Below are 18,894 nucleotides of genomic sequence, written 5' to 3'. Positions count from 1 at the left end.
ATTAATTTCTACTAATCTTTATTATCTACATCTCCTTTAAACTAAAGGTTCCCTATCCATCTCTCTCTCTTTTTCTTATTTATTTGTTAAAGAAGCAATTGATTTATGTCATTTAAAATTGCATCTTGATAAGCTATAAAATAAATTTTAAAAATAAGTATAATACCCTATCACACCTAACAAAGTTAACAATAATTCCTCAGTGTCAATGAAACATCCTGTAGTATTTGCATTTTTTTTATTGTGCTGTAGGTTTTTTTGTTGTTTTGTCTTTGTTTTCATTCTGATAGTTGGTGTGATTCAGGATCCACATAAGGCCCATGCGCTGTAATTGGTTGATATGTTTCTACGTCTCCTTTAAACTAAAGGTTCCCTATCCATCTCTCTCTTTTTTTTTTATTTATTTGTTGAAGAAGCAATTGATTTATGTCATTTAAAAAATCTACAGTCTACATTTTGATGGATGTATTCCTGTGATGTTATTGAACATATTCCATTTCCCCTATATTTCCTGTAAATGGATAAAATTCAGGTCTCATTTTGTAGCAATTATTATAGAATTTGTGATCATTAACTAGATCATTAAACTATGAGTGTTTTACAAAATGGTGATATTCTAATTCTATTCTAATTCTCTCAAGATTTTTTCCATTGCTACCCAGAAAACTTTTATAAAGAGAAGCTTGCCCTCATCAACTACTTTGTTATACTATGGATCAGTTATTTTAAAACAGGCAGGAAAAAATACTTGACTCTTTCCTTTTACTACCAATTTTTCAGAATAAAGGTCTAGACATTTTCACTTCTGGCCGTGATGGAATAACAGGGCCCAGAGTTACCTATCTGACATAAACAACTAGAAACGATCTAAAATATATGAAACAATGGTTTGCAGACACTGGATAACAAAAAGCACAGTACAGCAATCCCCAGCAAAGGGAAACAAATCAGTTTAGCCTCAATTTACTGCCTGGTGAGTTTCCAGACTTCAGGAGTAGGGACACAAACACAGCTCAGCATTTGGGAGGTTGAGAAAACGGAATTCAGCATTTGGGGAGGCTAGTGCAGCTAGAATTTGCAAGGTATAATACTGGAAAAAAAAGATATAGAGACAGAAGTCCAGTGATCTGCAGAGGGCTTCCCTGAGTCTTTAGCTGAGTACTAATCTGTGTATGCCTAAGAAGCAACTACTTGAAATGGTGAGGTGGGAAAGGACTCACTGGAATCACAAAGCATTACCCCTGGAGCTCATAAATGGCCAGGAATAGTTAATGTTCCCTCTAGTCAGAGCAGAAAGTCCTACAAAATATAGTGTATAAGGTGGAACTCTCAGAAGGGTATTGCTTCAGGAATAACTAGGCCTAGAATAAAGGCACTCTGATTCTACTTTACAAAGCCTAGCCTCAAGAGGATAAAATTGTTTCCAAGTAACTTAACTGTGTCCCAGAACACAGTCCTAAAATACTTAAAGGAATACAAAAACTCTGGTACCAAACAATATAAAATTCACAATATCTGAAATGCAATTTAAAAAACAAGCATGAAAAGCAGGAAAATCAACTCATAAAAAGGACAAAAATTGATCAATAGAAACAGACCCAGAAATGACATAGATGATAGTATTAGCAGACAAACACATTAAAACCACAATTATAAATATGCTGCATATGCTCAGTAAGGTAGAGGAAGGCATGAGTATAAGAACAAACAAAGAAGATATAAAAAAAGAAACCTCCCGGCATGGTGGTGTGTGTCTGTAGTCCCAAATACTGGGAGGCTAAAGTGGGAGAATCTCTTCAGTCCATGATCTCAAGACCAGCCTGGGCAACATAGCAAGACCTTGCCTTTTAAAAAAGAAAAGAAAAAAAAAAAGGGAAAGAAACCCAAGTTTAGCATTTAACAAGGAAAAAAGCCACCTCTAACATGGACAAATACACTGGATTATAATTAATAGCAGATTAGACACCGCAAAAGAAACTACGCAAAATGAAGCACAAACACAGGAAGAGAAAAAGAATGAAAAAAGTGAACAGAGCATCAGAGAGCTGTGGAATAATATAAAGAGGTCTAATGTAAGTGTAACTGGAGCTCCAGAAATTGAAGAGGAGGGGAAGGGATCACGAGAAATTGTAAAGAAATAAGAGAAAATTCTCCAAATCAAATGAAAACTATAAACCTACACATCCAAGAAGCACAACCAAATTCAGGCAAAAGAAACATGCTGAAAACCATACCAATGCACATCATAATAAAACTGTTTAAAAACAAGATAAAAATAAAATTGTAGAAGCAGACAGTGATAAGACTTATGTCCTTATGTAGAGAAGGACAAAGAATGACAGTAGATTTCTCATGGAAACAATGCAAGCCAGAAGAGAAGAAAGCAATATCACTAAAGTCCTATAAAACAAAAAGTGGAGGAAAGAAGAAAAAGAGAGGAAGGAAGGGAGAAAAGGGGGGAGGAAGGAAGGGAGAAAAGGGGGAAGGAAGAAAGGAAAGCCAGCCAGCCTGTCAGCCTAGAATTCTCTAGCCAGCAAGAATCTTTCAAAAATAAAAGCAAAACAAAAACATTAATATGAGAAAATTCATCACCAGCAGACCACTACTATAAGAAATGTTAAACAGAGTCCTTTAGGAAAAAGAGAAATTATATCAGGTGGAAATGTCAATCTATATAACAGAATGAAGAGTACAAGAAATAGTAAATATGTAGGTAAATTATAAGACTTTTTTCTTATTTTAAAAATTTCTTTAAAGGATTATTGACTGTTTAAGCAAAAGTAATGACAATATATTACGGAGTTTATAACTTAAAAAGAAAATAGAGTACTGCATATAATAATATTATATAATAAAATACACAATTACATAATAAAATAACAAAAAAGACAATAAAAGCACAGAGCCCAGGATAGTAAAAATGGAAGTATACTGTAGGTTTTTATGTTATACATCAAGTGGTATACTCTTACTTGAAGGCAAGCTATGATAAGTTAAAGGTGCTTATGCTAAGCCCTAAAGTGACTTTTAAAAGAAAAAAATCAAGGAGGTATAGCTAATAAGAGGTAAAAGGGAATCTTAAAAAAATAACTAATATGAAGTCAGAAAAAGAGGAAAATTGGAAAAAACAACAGATGGGACAATAGAAAACAAATAGCAAACAACATGGATTAACTTTGAAAACATTACGCTAAATGAAAGAAGCCAGGCACAAAGACCACTTCTTATAGTATTAAACTGGTAAGAACAGATACTACACTTGATCTTAACCAAAAGGCTGAGAAGTAATATACATCGTATATAGAGTGGCACATTGCTTAACAATGGTGATATGTTTTAAGAGTGTTATTAGGTGATTTTGTCATCATGCAATCATGCAGACATGATAGAGTATACTGACACAAACCTAGATGGCATAGCCTGCTACACGCTTGTGCTACACGCTTTTGCTACACGGTATAGCCTAATGCTCCTAGGCTATAAACCTATACAGCATTTTACTGTACTAAATATTGTAAGCAACTGTAATATAATGGCAAGTATTTGTGTATCTAAACATAGAAAAGATACAATAAAAATACAGTATTATAATCTTATGGGACCACCATCATATCTGTGATATGGTCCATCATTGGCTAAAATATTACTATGCAGTGTGTGACTATATCACATCTTATGTGATTCCATTTATATGAGATATATAAGATAGGCAAATTCCATAGAGACGGAAGGTAGATTGACAGAGGGTAGAGGGGTGAGAGGTATGACTGCTAACAGTTATGGGTTTCTTTCTGGGGTAATAAAAATGTTCTGAAATTAGATAGTGGTGATGGTAGTACAACTCTAAATATACTAACAAACCACTGAGTTATAGACTTTAAAAGGGTGAATTGTATCTCAATAATTTTTTTCTAAAAAGTACCAAAAAAAAAAACCCAAACAAGTAGCAAGATAGTATATTTAAACCCAGCCATATCGACAATCGCATCAAGTGTAAATGGTTTAAATATCCCCAATTAAAAGAAAAAGATTGTCAGATTGCATAAAAAATAAATACCCAAATACATGTTGCCAACAAGAAACCCATTTTAATATAAAGACACAGATAGGCTGAAAGTAAAAAGATGAGAAAAGATATATCATGCAAACCCTAATTTTTAAAAAGCTGAAGTGGCTACATTAATATTAAGCATAGAGATTTTAGAGAAAGGAATATCACCAGGAACAATGAGGTTCATTTCATAATGATGAAGAGGTCAATTCATCAAGAGAACATATCAATCCTAAACATTTATGTACCTAATAATAGAGCTTCAAAATACATGAAGCAAAACCAGACAGAACTGTAAGAGGAAATAGAAAAATCCATAATTATACTTGGAAATTTCAGCACCTCTTTCTCAATAATTAATAGAAAAAGTAGACAAAAAATCAGTAAGAATATAGGAGATTTGAACAACCCTATCAACCAACTTGACCCAATAGCATTCAAAGTACACACTACTAACAATAGCAGAATACATAATCAAGTGCATGAGAAACTTGTTCCAAGATGCATCATATTCTGGGCCATAAAGCAAGCCTCAATAAATTCAAAAGGATTCAAATCATACAACATAGACTCTGTAACCATAATTAGTTAAATTTGGGAATCATTAACAGAAAGATGTATAAAAAAATCACCAAACGTTTGGAAAATAAATAACACACTTTTAATAACCCATGGGTCAAAAAATAAATCACGAGAGAAAACATCACATAATAAAACGTGTGAGATGCATCTAAAGTAGTAAAGAGAAATTTATAGTTTTAAAATGCTTATGTAAGAGCAGAAAGGTTTAAAATCAAGGACTTAACCTTCTACCTTAAAAAATTAGAAAAAGAAGAGCAAATTAAATCCAAACTAAGCAGAATAAATGAAATAATGAAAGTTCAGAAATTAAGGATATAGAAAACAGAAAGCAGTAATAAAGAAAATCAGCACAACAAAAGCAGTTTCGCTGGGAAGATCAGCAGACTTACAACTGCAGCAAGCATGATCAGAAAAAAAAAAGAGAAGGATATCTTTTTAAAAATCTTTTGATTATGAAAAATTTTACACATTAAGCACATGTGAAGAGAACAGTACTATTAAAACCTCAATGTAATAATCACCCACTCAACGCATGGCATGGTCAATCTTGTTTCCTCTATACCTCCCCTCAATTCCCCTACACTGGATTATTTTGTAGCAAATCCTAGACGTTGTATTATTTCATCAGTAAATATTTTCATTTACGATTACTTCTTAAGTAGAAAAACCTAAATGTTCTTCTGTGCCATGATGCTAAGAAGAAGTAAAACATAGTCTGTAAACATCAAAAATATCCCAAATATCTTCATCCCTTCCCCAGACTGAGGAGTTAGCCAGACAACAGTCAGAACCTCAAGAAAGTAGACAGTTTCTTTGATTGCCAGAGACAGAAATTCTATGTCTTGCTCTTTGAGAAACAGATTTCAGGGCCAGGCGCGGGGGCTCACTCCTGTAATCCAGCACTTTGGGAGGCTGAGGCAGGCGGATTGCTTGAGGTCAGGAGTTTGAAACCACCTGGCCAACATGGTGAGACCCCAGCTCTACTAAAAATACAAAAATTAGCTGGGCATGGTGGCATGTGCCTGTAATCCCAGCTACTCGGGAGGCTGAGGCACGAGAATCGCTCAAACCTGGGAGGCGGAGGTTCCAGTGAGTCAAGATTGCGCCACTGCACTCCAGCCTGGGCAACAGAGTGAGATCCTGTCTCTATAATAACAATAAAAAAAAGAACAGACTTCAGGAAGGCCTAGTGACTGGTGTTGCTGAAGGATGGGAAACTGACCTTTGATTTACACTGACAATAAACATTCAGTTACGGCTTAGGGTTTGCACCTGGTAATTGTACCTGGCAAGCAGGCAGGCACATAGCCAGAGTCTCCACAGCAATCAAGACTTACCAGAAGGGTGTAAACCCACTCACCTAAGAATGACAAAGGTGATAAGGTGATCTAATGGGACCCTTATCTTGATCAGGTGCTCTTTGTCACCTAATGGGCCCTCAAAGGCCAGAAAAACTTAAAGCTTCAACTGGGAATATGCTCTATTATCTTCTGTTTTGTGCAAGTGTCTCCATGTGGATACATTTCTGCAACCTTGACTACTAAACAAATTTTATAGTCTTAAACTGTGTAGTATTTCTCCATTGATACCATCACTATTCCATCATGACACGACGCAAACTAGTGTGAGAAGTAGAAATGATATGAATATAATGGAGTCTAAAAGACACATGAGAGAATTTGAGGAGCTGGAGGAGGAGTAGAGCTGGCTCATATTTGGTGTAAGACCATAACATTTTTGTTGTAGAGGATGAGATAAATTATTTCAATGGGGTGTGCATACTGCCTGCTACAGGACTCTGGGCAGTCTAGCACAACATATTGAAACAAATTACAGCCTAAACGGAAGGGGGCCAGACTTAACCATTTCCAAGTTGCTTGCACTGGTAAATGTTTCAGAGGTTCTTCAATGGGAATTGAAATGGGAAATGACTGGGCTAGCTGTCTAACTGGTAAGAAAAACTGAGACTGAAACTGCAGATTCCAATGTCTAGGAGAGAACTGTAATGGTAATGATGGGTGATGAAGAGAAGGTACCAAGCTGTCCTAGACACTCCACTAAACCAGAAGGTAGCAACCTTAGAGGCAGAAGCTGGGTCTCAGCCAAAGTTTAGGTATGGGAAGATGTGACAAGCTAAGAAATATTTTTAAGTTTCATTAATCTGATTCTCACAGTTGAAAGCAGAGGAGTGTTTGTAAATAATATCACAGGCAAGAAACATGAAGTTTTTAGTTACGGGGAAGTATGTTTTAACACATATAAGCTTCAGCCTTAGTTTTCACAGACCTTTCTTCTGAAACAAAGCTATAACCTTGAAGCCGTGTGTCTTTTTGTCAGCTAATTGTTATTCTTTTTAAAACTGGTGTTCAAAGTTATATTCTCCAAAATGATTTTCTATTTGGAACAGATATTTCCCAAGTGGAAAACTAAGAGTGCTTGAGACATAAAACTTCCACTAGTAAAAGTACGTAAGAAAAAACTTTTTTTTTTTTTGAAATCTGTTCAAAACATGGGTAAATGCATTATATTAGCCAAGTACAAATATGTGAATATTTGAGCTGTGTCTAAAAAGTCATAAATGAGATTTTTCACCATTTTCAGGATGATCCAAAATCCCCATATACATGAAAATGAAATGATCTTGAGACAATTTAAGTTTTAAACAACTGAACAATGTGCTTCAGATGTAGTTCTGTTGAAGTGGTGGATGACTGCAGTGGACAGGAGCCAACTGAAACAAAGGGAGGAAGCCTGGTTATTTAAGGTCTAATGTCAGGTAAATGCCCCCTGTTGGGAGAGACAAGCCCCTCCATGGGTCTCTCCCTCACATCTGGCTGAGTATGCCAAGAACGCGAGGCCCTAACCATTTCTCAAGGTTATGTGTGTAGTGAGCAACCTTGAAAGATGAGACAATATCTCCCTTGAGACAAAAAGCAGACTTGCTTATGCTGGCTATAAGATGGCAGATTCCACAAGCTCGGAGTTCTTTTCCTGTAACACAATTTACTGCCTGTTGCAGGAATTATCTAGGCCCTCAGCAAAACACCCTCCCCTCCACTCCATGGGGCTAAGGAGCAAGGAGGGAACTGACACAACATGCTAATGCTCATGCTGCTATCTGTGCCAAAGCTAATAAGATCCTGTGTCTCTGACCCAGGTCGGTCTCTGTTGTCTTCTGACAGCACTTACGAAATAATAAAAGGCAAACCTATTTTAGGTTTAGGCTCGTAAGTGGGGTAAAATAAAATCCCAGGACCAATGCCTGCCCCCACCCCTTTTGGTTCAGTTTAGAACTTCTCTTCAGGTTATAGCATCTGTGTGAAGGGCAGAGTGTTTGTATGTGAGTATGGAAAGATAGAGTGTTTGAAAAGAACCCCTGCTTCAATAGACTTAGTAGAGAAAAGAACCTATAGGACTCAGCCTTGGAATAAAAAAGAGACAGCAAGGGTGAGTCCAAGGTGATGTGAACTCCTCTCCCCAGGAAACCAGTAATGCTTCACAATAGGGACAGCAAAATGGCCTGGGGCAGCATACCATGGACCTTTCAGGAATGGTGCTTCCTGTTTAAAAAGATATGCATATATAAAACAATAACCTCTAGTATTACCAGCCCCCAAACAGAGAGCTAATCTGAAGCAGTTAAATTCTCTATAAGCATGAGATGGGGTCACCCTTGATCAGTACCAGGCGATTCAAAATAGATTACTGTCCAAGCCTCCATCCAGATGCAAATGGAAGCCCAGTGCTTGATTGATCTGTCTGGACTTCAGCATGGGGACTTTACTGAGTGTTATTCACCAAGCAACTAGAAAAGAAACAAACTGGCTGGGCATGGTAGCTCACGCCTGTAATCCCAGCACTTCGGGAGGCTGAGGCGGGTGGATCACCTAAGGTCAGGAGTTCGAGACCAGCTGCGCAAACACGGCAAAACCCCGTCTCTACTAAAAATACAAAAATTAGCTGGGTGTAGTGGCGTGTGCCTGTAATCCCAGCTACTCAGGAGGCTGAGGCAGAAGAATCGCTTGAACCTGGGAGGCAGAGGTTGCCGTGAGCCGAGATCCCACCATTGCACTCCAGCCCTCCAGTGACAGAGCAAGACTCCGTGCCTCCCACAAAAAAAAAAAAAAAAAAGGAAAAAAAAAAAAAAAAAAAAAAAGGAAAAAAAAAAAAGAAACAAACTGTGCTCATCTCTGGAGTGATCATACATTTAGCACAGAATAAAAAATTGGACAAGCATGGGGTGTTTCAGTCTATGCAAAAGTTTGGGTATTTGCACTCAAGGTCTCTGTTTTGTAGCTTGCTAAATTTAAATTCTCTGAGCTTGCGGGTGTATATGAGGTTGTTACAGGGCCAAAAATATCTGAAACTTACTTATGAAGGTACTCTAGGATTTCTAAATTTAATGTGATATAGATTACACACAAACATGCCGTCTTATGTGAATTAATTCTTGTGGGATCCAGGCAATATTACGAACTACAGAAATTGCTCCATGTCAACTTTTTGGGTAGTTTTAGAAATCTGTGGTAATCCTTGATATTATTTGGATTGTATTTTGGATATCTTTAATTGGCTTTGGGAAATTAGACTAATAAAATACTGAGTTGATGAATACTAATACTTCTGTTTTGTTAAAGATCTTATGTGGGATTCTACTTGTATGAAATTCTGAGATAGCGCTTGGTGTTCCCCTAGAAGGAAGCTAAAATTTTGTTTTTTGTGTTTTTGTTTGTTTGTTTGTTTGTTTGTTTTCAGGCAGTTGGGGCTCCAGTGAAACTGACAAGCGGGTAGTCTGGACTTGCATATTCAGGAATCAATTCCAGATGTCTGGCCAGATGGTAATAAAGAGAAACACATGCTTTAATAGGGCAATATATAGCATAGCACATTAAAGTCTGTTACAGGGTAAAGTTAGTACGTTTTTCGGCGAGAGCAAGATGAAAAGAAACCTAATTAAATCAAATGTTAATATAACCTCAGAAAATCTTCATGAGAGAAGTTCTACCCAAGTCCTCATGTGAAACAATATAATGCACATCTCTAGCATCCTGTCTTAGTAACTCATATTACTTTCCCACTTCTGAGATGATTTTAATTGCTCATTCTCCTCAGGGATACTTACATATCTGCCTTCTCCTCTGACTGAGGGATGCCCCCAGGCTTTCTATTCTTAACTATGGTCAAACCCTTTGGATGTTAAATTCCAGAACAAATTTATCTTCCTTGAGGATTAAATGAATTTATAGATACATAGATAGATAGATAATAGACATATACCACCTATATATATCTATATAAGTGTGTGTGTGTGTGTGTGTGTATATATATATATATATTTTTTTTTTTTTTGAAACAGGGTCTTGCTCTGTTGCCAGGCTGAAGTACAGTGGTGTGATCATGGCTCACTGCAGCCTCCACCTTCCAGGCTCAAGTGATCCTCCCATCTCAGCCTCCCAAGTAGCTGGGACTACAGGCAGGTGCCACCACACCCGCTATTTTTTAAATTTTTTGTAGAGACAGGGTCTCCCTATGTTGCCCAGGCTGGTTTCAAACTCCTGGGCTCACGTGATCCTCCCACCTCGGCCTCCCAAAGTGCTTGGCTAGGCATGAGCCATTGTGCCTGGCCTTTGAATTTATATACTTTTCAGGAAAGCTGGTCCAGAGTTTCCTGGTAGGTCTGGTCCTTTGTAGGTCTGGTTTCCTGGACTCTGGAAACTCTGTTAGTGTTAGTTTTCCTCTAGCATATTTTTAAAGATCAAAACTGAACTTCACTGGGTTAGAATATTATTACTTTTATCAGGAAAAGGAAGGGGTAACACAGGGTAAGTCAGAGACAAAAAATGGCTATGCTCCAAGCAAAAGTAGCCCTTTCACCTCCCGTAACTTCCAAGACCTCTTCGGCACTATGAAACAAATTTCATAATTTAGACTCAGACTACCACCTTTATTTAAGGAACTTCCCATAAGGAAAATATTTTTATTCTTCCACATGAGGATACACTTTTTGAAAAAAACAGAGAACAACAATTACCTCCTTTAAAAAAAGAATAAAGAGAATAATAATAAATTAATGCATTGGTACCATACATCTGGAATATCAAGACATAGGTAGCAAAAAATCAGGGAAAGGCTGTGAATATCAGAAAAATAAAATATCCAGTAAACACAAACATAAAAGAAACTGGGAAGAAAAAGTCCAAGTTAAAGCAGAAAAATGTGCTATATGAATTTTTTAAAATTATAAAGTACTTTAAAGACAAAGTACTTGAGGATAGATGAAGAACCTCCTATAATAATCATCAGGATCTGAATAATAAACTAAAATAGTCCCCTTGGTACACTGTAAAGTATGCAATTTTAATTATGTGATTTTTCTAGCTAATTTCTGCTTCAAAAACAGTAAAGTACTTCTGCTTACAAGGTGGCAGAGACAAGAACTTTTCTCAACCTCTCAAATGCACGTTGTCATCAAAATTTAAATTACCAGAAACATGCCTTTTAGTTAAATTACAATTAGTCCTTAGACAAATCTATTTACTGAGAATTTGCTATGTGCCCAACACTGTTGGCATATACTAAACAAGTTTGCTTTTGTAAAGCACTTTTTCCTTTTCAGGTTCTCACAAAGGACATTTTAAAACAAACTATATTTGTTTTTCAGTATTAACTGCACATGCTGAATACATCTATTATTATAAATTGCTCCTACTCAGGAGCATCTTAGCTTTTAAAAGACAAAAATATATCCAGTTGTATTTGTGTATATATATTTTATATCAGTTATATATGGAAGTCAATCAACAATGATAAATACAAACAGATTGACAAATAAAACAACAATTTTTGGGGGAATGGAAATGGCACATTTGTCAGATGATATCCACAAATAATTAATTACTTCACACTTTAAAGATATTCTCATAATAGTAGAGTCTCTTATAAAAGGATACTCATTACATTCTAACCATCTGTCATCATTCCTCCCCAAAAAACTAATTAGGGTTTTATCCAATCACACATTATAAATGATGCAAATATGGATGGTAAAGACATGGGTTGAAGAAGTTAACATGAAAACATTTGCAGTTTAAAAATCGTGGGCTTCAGAACCAGCCTTTCATGTTCCAATAATTAAACTGTTTATTTTTATCATCTTTTTCTGATTAACGATTAGATACTAAACTTCAAAAATTAAAAACACTTACAGGTAGTAGAGTTTTCCTGCAGCAGGAAGTTCCCTTTTCCGGTAATCTATCCCAGAATCTAGCTGGACTGTATTACAATATTCCTATGATCCAAACAAATAAAGTGTCTTTTTAAACAAGTAGTGGCTCAGAATTACAATACTTCCCTTATACTATACATTTTTTAAATTTTTCAAATGTTTGCTCAAAAAATAGTATAATGAGATGACATGAAAACAACAGAACTCATGCAAGATTCATAAAACTAAAGTTGCAATATTAAATATATCAAGCCACTGAAATATCAGTTTAAAAAAATTAAAATTTGCATCATGTTTTCTGAAACATTGCCCAAAAAGTGCTGTCAGCAAATTCCCCAAATAACTTCATTTGGGTTTTTTTTAAAGCCCAATTTCTAATACCCTGGAGTGAGAAACTAGAGGCTACCAGAAAGAATAACTCATGGGTTTTAGGCACCACAGTGGGGGAGAGGCAGCATCAGAGAGCTGGGACTGGACATGGTGGCTCATGCCTGTAATTCCAGCACTTTGGGAGGCTAGATGGGCAGATTGTTTTTGTCCAGGAGTTTGAGACTAGCCTGGGCAACATAGCAAAACCCATCTCTACAAAAAACACAAAAATTAGCTGGGCGTGGTGACATACGGCCTGTAGTCTCAGCTACTTGGCTGGCTGAGATGCAAGGATTGCTTGAGCCTGGGAGGTGGAGGTTGCAATGAGCTATGATCATGCCACTGCACTCCAGCCTGGGCAACAGAGCAAGAGCTTGTCGAGAGACAGAGAGAGAGAGAAAGAAAGAGAAAGAGAGAGAGAGAGAGTTGGGCCAGAACGTTAGTGTCCACATTTTAAACCAAATGACCAAACTAGAATGATGTTGTAGGTATGCCCATCCTTCGCTTCTAAATGGCTGCCACTGCCCTTGTCTCCCTTTTAGTTTCCTCTCTAGCCATCAACATTTCAGTGCACTTTCCTGCTGTGGATGCCTGCCTCCTTTCAACCCGAGTTACCCTGTAGCATTAATGTCCTTCTCTTCTCCCAAGTGCTCCTTTCTTTCCACTCCCCCAGGGTGCATATGTGTACACCAGCACATATACCACACACATACACATACCCCCCAAATTCTTACTTTGAGGGCAAATGTACTTTTGCAACACCTATCTTCTTGGTCAGTTGGATTTTGGGGGCCATGAGAGGAATATATTTAGGGGTATGTGTGTGTGTTTGTGTGTGTGTGTGTGTATCTCCACATAGATAGAGGCATATTCATTTTATTGTGTTTCCCTTTATTGTGCTTCTCGCATTTTTTACAAAGTAAAGGTTTGTGGCAACCCTGCATTGAGCAAGTCTATTGGCCTCAATTTTCCAACAGCAGGTGCTCACTTTGTGTCTCTGTGTCACATTTTGGTAATTCTTGCAATAGTTCAAACTTTAAAAAATTATATCTGTCATTAATTATATGATCAGTGATCACATATTAATTATGTGATCAGTGATCTTTGATGCTATTACTGTAATTGTTTTAGGGCACCACAAACTGCATCCTTAGAAGAGGGTGAACTTAATTTATACATGCTGTTTGCATTCTGACTGCTACACCAACTGGCTGTTTCTCTCTCTCTCTCTCTCTCTCTCTCCCCTTAGGTGTCCCTATTCTCTGGGACACAAGAATATTGAAATTACGTCGATTAATAGCCCTACAATGAATTCTAAGTGTTCGGGTGAAAGGAAGAGTCACACATCTCTCACTCTCAATCAAAAGCTAGAAATGATTAAGCTTAGTGAGGAAGGTATGACAAAAGCCACAACAGACAAAAACCTAGGCCTCTTGCACCAAACAGTTAGCCGAGTTGTGATTGCAAAGGAAAAGTTCTTGAAGGAAATGAAAAGTGCTACTCCAGTGAACACATGAACCATAAGAAAGTGAAACAGCCTTATTATTGATATGGATAAAAGTTTGAGTGATCTGGATAGAAGATCAAAACAGCCACAACATTCCCTTAAGCCAAAGCCTAATCCAGAGAAATGTCCTAACTCCTTTCAATTCTATGAAGGTTGAGAGAGGTGAGGAAGCTGCAGAAGAAAAGCCAAAGCTAGCAGAGGTTGGTTCATGAGGTTTCAATAAATAAGCCATCTCTATAACATAAAAGTGCAAGGTAAAGCAGCAAGTGCTGATGCAGAAGGTGCAGAAAGGTATCCGGAAGGCTTAGTTAAGATCATTGATGAAGGTGACTACGCTAAACAACAGATTTTCACTGGAGATGAAACAGCCTTCTACTGGAAGAAGATGCCAACGAGGACTTTCATAGCTAGAGAGGAGAAGTCAATGCATGGCTTCAAAGCTTCAAAGGACATGCAACTGGTGACTTGATGTTGAAGCCAATGTTCATTTACCAATCTGAAAATCCTAGGGCCTTTAAGAATTATGCTACATCTACTCTGCCTGTGCTTTATAAATGAAACAACAAAGCCCTTGGACGGCAGCACCTCTGTTTACAAAATATTTTAAGCCTACTGTTCAGAGCTACTGCTTAGAAGAATGATTATTTTCAAAAGATTACTGCTCATGACAATCCACTTGGTCATCAAAGAGCTCTGATGGAAGAGCATGAGATAAATGTTGTTTCCCTGCCTGCTAACATAACATCCATTCTGCAGCCCATGAATCAAGAAGTAATTTCAACTTACAAGTCTTATTATTTAAGAAATACATTTTGTAAGGCTATATCTGCCATAAATATCTTTTGTGAAAGGAAGAGTCAATCTATATAGCAACCTTCAACATTATCTTAAGAAACTGCCACAGCCACTCCAACCTTTGGCAGCCACCCTCCTGATTAGGCAGCAGCCGTCAACATCAAGGCAAGACCAGCAAAAAGATGACCACTCACTGAAGTTTCAGATGATTATTGGCATTTTTAGCAATAAAGTATTTTTTATATTAAGGTATGTATTTTTTTAGACATAATACTATTGCACACTTAATAGACTATAGTATAGTATAAATATAACTTTTATATGCACTGGGAAGCCAAAATTCTTACAACTCATTTTATTGCAATACTGTTGTATTGCAGTAGCCCAGAACCAAACCCTCGATATCTCTAAGGTATGCCTGTGCAGATATAGATGGATGGATGGATAGATAGATAGATAGATAGATAGATAGATAGATAGATAGGGAGATATTCACTTCAGTAGAAGAATGGTGACCAAGGGATTTCAGGACAAGTCAAGAAACAATTATAGGCTGACATTTTGTTTGCATTCAAAATGAAAATTGTCTTAATAACAATTCATGGGAAAAATATATTTTAACAGTATCACTACTTTTACTAATGAAAAAATTCATTTTTTTTTTTTTAAAGACAGAGTCTTACTCTGTTGCCCAGGCTGGAGTGCAGTGGCGTGATCTCAACTCACTGAAACCTTCTCCTCTTAGGTTCAAACAATTTTCGTGCCTCAGCCTCCCAAGTAGCTGGGACTACAGGCATGTGTTACCATGCCCGGGTAAGTTTTGTATTTTTAGTGGAGATGGAGTTTCTCCCTGTTGGCCAAGCTGGTCTCGAACTCCTGGCCTCAAGTGATCTGCTCGCCTCAACCTCCCAAAGTGCTGGGATTACAGGCATGAGCTACCATGTCCAGTCAAAAACTGCATTTTTCAAACCTTTGGAACCAAGGTAATTGTGGTGGGTTTTAAGACTTGTACATTGTAAAATAATCTCTCCATCTCAACATGTTCTTCTTACAATGTGATGCTGATATTCCAGTTGTCAAGAAATGAAGTCTATGTCCCACCCCTTGAATGTTGTGACCGTGATGGAAATGGTCTATGCAATAATATCCTAGGTGACACCTGAGGCAGCTTCTTATTGGTTGGAATGCTTTCTTTGGAACTCTGAAGTGTCAATTGAGCATTTAATTGCCTGGAGGCTATTATGCTGTGAGAAAGCTTAAACTATCCAATACAGAGAGAGGAGGCCCTGGAGAGGCACTGAGATGACATGAAGACAGAGGTGTTGACAGTCCCCAGCTGTTCTAGCTGTAGCCACTATCTTACTGAAGGAGCCAGTATTGCCAGCTGAGCCTTTACCAAATCCCTGACCCACAGAAACCAGGAGAGAATAAAGTAATGTTTTTTAAGACTCTTTTACAGTCATTTTACAATAATTTGTTATGCAGCGAGAGACAATCAGAACAGCAACATCTGGGCACACTTGAGAAGTAGCAATGTTCTTCCTCCCTGAAAGTGCATCCTGGGTTGTATGGTTACACAAGGGCTGAGAGCTGTTTATCATCTGCATCCAGGGCATAGATTGCATTTCCCCTCCTCTTATGCTTCAGCTGCTAAGGGGCTCAGGAGAGTCAAACAGGTGACCAATAATCCCCTGGAAATGAGGGGTTTCCTGAAGACTAAGGGGGGTTTCTGGATATAGAACTTTCAGTGCTAACACTAGGACAACCCTAGACAATCTGGGATGGTTGGTTAACCTGAGTGAAGACCCAGAAGATTGGGTTGTGGCTAGTGTAGGTACAGCATTTTGATTATGTATCAGCAATTCTGAATTTGATTAACATGAAATAACACCCAAGAAGCTGGTCCTCTAGGGAGGCCTACAAACCTAGGCTTTTGAACTAACATTTGAAGAACAGCCCTGAAAAACTAGCCAAGTCATGGCTCTCTGCAATGCTGGCATGAGCAACCTGTTGGCATCTCCATACAGATATCCCTAGCTCATCATTCCAATTGTCCAAATCCAACTCCCCAGGCCTCTCCTTCAGGACCTGGGCCCTATAACCAATCCCACCAGAGGAGAATACAGCATTGCCCAAATACATGCATTCCACTCTCTCCTTGCCTCAAGATGTCCTGTTTTATATATATACTATATTACTTCTTGAGAAGAAGAGAGATATATGACTATCCTAGGTGACACTTGAGACAGCTTCTTATTGGTTGGAATGCTTGCTTTGGAACTCTGATGTCATTTTCTTGATGTCATAAATGTGAACATTTTCTTGATGTCATAAATATGAAAAAACAGATACTTTCTTTTCCTTGTTCCTGCTATAATTGTGAGAGCTCAGTCACCCAGTTAAAAAAAAAAAAAAAAGAAGACGGAAAAATGTCCTTATGTAGGGAACATGTCTTACTCAATCTCCCTGAGAAAAACCTGCCCTACTATGGTAAGCAGTGGTCAATTTTTCATAAGGTACCTTTACTACAGACATAAAATACAGTGTCACAATACAATCATACAAATATGTTTGCCAGGTTCTCTATTTCTTTCAAACTACAGTTTATCTTATATGACTCAGTATTCCTAATTTAGTCAAAAAGTTTTCTTATTTTTGCTATTAAAAAATAAGGCTGATGAAAGTTATACAGCTTCAATTTCTCTTTCTGGGTAACTAACTTCTTGATCATATGAGTGATTAAGACCTACCAAATGATTGCATTTGTACATTCACTAATCACCACTGAGGAATACCTAATCAGCAGCAAAAGAACTATTACCAAAGTCCTTAGATGTTAGCATTTAATTGTCTGAAAAATACTAACACTCAGTTTATATATATATATATATATTTTTTTTTTTTTAAATAAACCTCAAATTTTCAGATTTCATTCACTTACACTAGATTCTCCAAAGCTCTATACAGAAGGGTGGAGGAGGGGGAAGTTAAGCTGCAAGTTGACAGTGAATCTAGTCAAAAGAGCATGATCTCTAAGTAATTTCCTAAATTTCCAGTGATATTTACAAGGCCTGTGACCTCTTATCACCATCCAATTCTAATACATAACACTAATCAGCCAGCAAACAAAATTTATTTTAAAATAGTTTGTATATTTATATATATACAAAGGACAAATACAATTACACAATCTAAAAAAAATGCAATTAGAAAACTTGGGGAGGAAAAGGAGGGAGGTTAACACACCCTTCTGAGCATACTCATGTGTCAAAGGCCTTTGAGTTTGGAAAGAAAATTGTCTGACTAAAAGAACTGTATTAAAGCAGTTTATATTGTCCCCAAAATCTATTGTGTATATTTTTAGCAATCCTGAATAATACCATTAGAAAAACAGCCATCTCACAAAATAACTTTATATAGCTTCTACTCCATCCCAGTTGGAACAAAGAATAAAGACATTGTGGAGAAAATCTTTTAAAACTATAACATACTAACCTCTTAAGCAAAGATTGAAATAATAAACACAGATTTGCCCACCTTAGCATTTTTTATCATAAAAGCAATTTCACTTATCATAGAAATTTGGAACATGAGGAAAAAATTCCAACTGCATAAATCAAACTTCTATCCCTTACCTAAGTGACTATATTAAATGGGCATTTAAAGAATCAAAAGTATTAGTGTTTTTCTTGATAACAGTCAACTAATTTATTTTATAAATTTTTAATGAGTAAACAATAAAAAGAAAAAATGATTGAGACTTTTTCTTTTTCTTTCTTTTTTTTTTTTTTTGAGATGGAGTCTCGCTCTGTTGTGCAGGCTGGAGTGCAGTGGCATGATCTCAGCTCACTGCAACCTCCACCTCCTGGGTTCAAGCAATTCTCCCTGCCTTAGCCTCCCAAGTAGCTGGGATTATAGGTGTCCACCACCATGCCCAGCTAATTTTTGTATTTTTTCGTAGAGACAGGGTTTCACCATGTTGGCCAGGCTGGTCTTGAATGCCTGCCTCAGCCTCCCAAATTGCTGGGATTACAGGCGTGAGCCACCACACCCAGTCGAGACTTTCTTATTCCAGGAAATAAAATTTTAAATAACTAAGATGTATCATTTTACTTGATTATTTAAGAAACGTATCCTTTTTAGGTCGGGTGCTGTGGCTCACGCCCGTAATCCCAGCACTTTGGGAGGCTGAGGCAGGCAGATCACCTGAGGTCAGGAGTTTGAGACCAGCCTGCCCAACATGGTGAAACCCCATCTCTACTAAAAATACAAAAATTAGTTGGGTGTGGTGGCATACACCTGTAATCCCAGCTACTCAGGAGGCTGAGGAAGGAGAATTGCTTGAACCTGGGAGGTGAGGTTGCA

General features: G+C 37.4%; 1 protein-coding gene across 1 annotated transcript in view; it reads right to left on the bottom strand.

Moving 5' to 3' along the window:
• Positions 1 to 18,894, bottom strand: part of LACE1 (lactation elevated 1) — a 236,386-nt gene that overhangs the window by 70,287 nt on the left and 147,205 nt on the right. Inside the window, exon 8 of the mRNA XM_011975943.1 lies at positions 11,839 to 11,921. Coding sequence (XP_011831333.1) covers positions 11,839 to 11,921 — 83 coding nt within the window. The remainder of the gene's footprint in view (positions 1 to 11,838; positions 11,922 to 18,894) is intronic.

This window comes from Mandrillus leucophaeus, unplaced genomic scaffold (assembly GCF_000951045.1).
Source record: "Mandrillus leucophaeus isolate KB7577 unplaced genomic scaffold, Mleu.le_1.0 Scaffold160, whole genome shotgun sequence".
In the NCBI taxonomy this organism is placed as follows: domain Eukaryota; kingdom Metazoa; phylum Chordata; class Mammalia; order Primates; family Cercopithecidae; genus Mandrillus; species Mandrillus leucophaeus.
The sequence above is the reverse complement of the archived record's forward strand: the minus strand, read 5'-3'. Positions and strand labels throughout refer to the sequence as shown.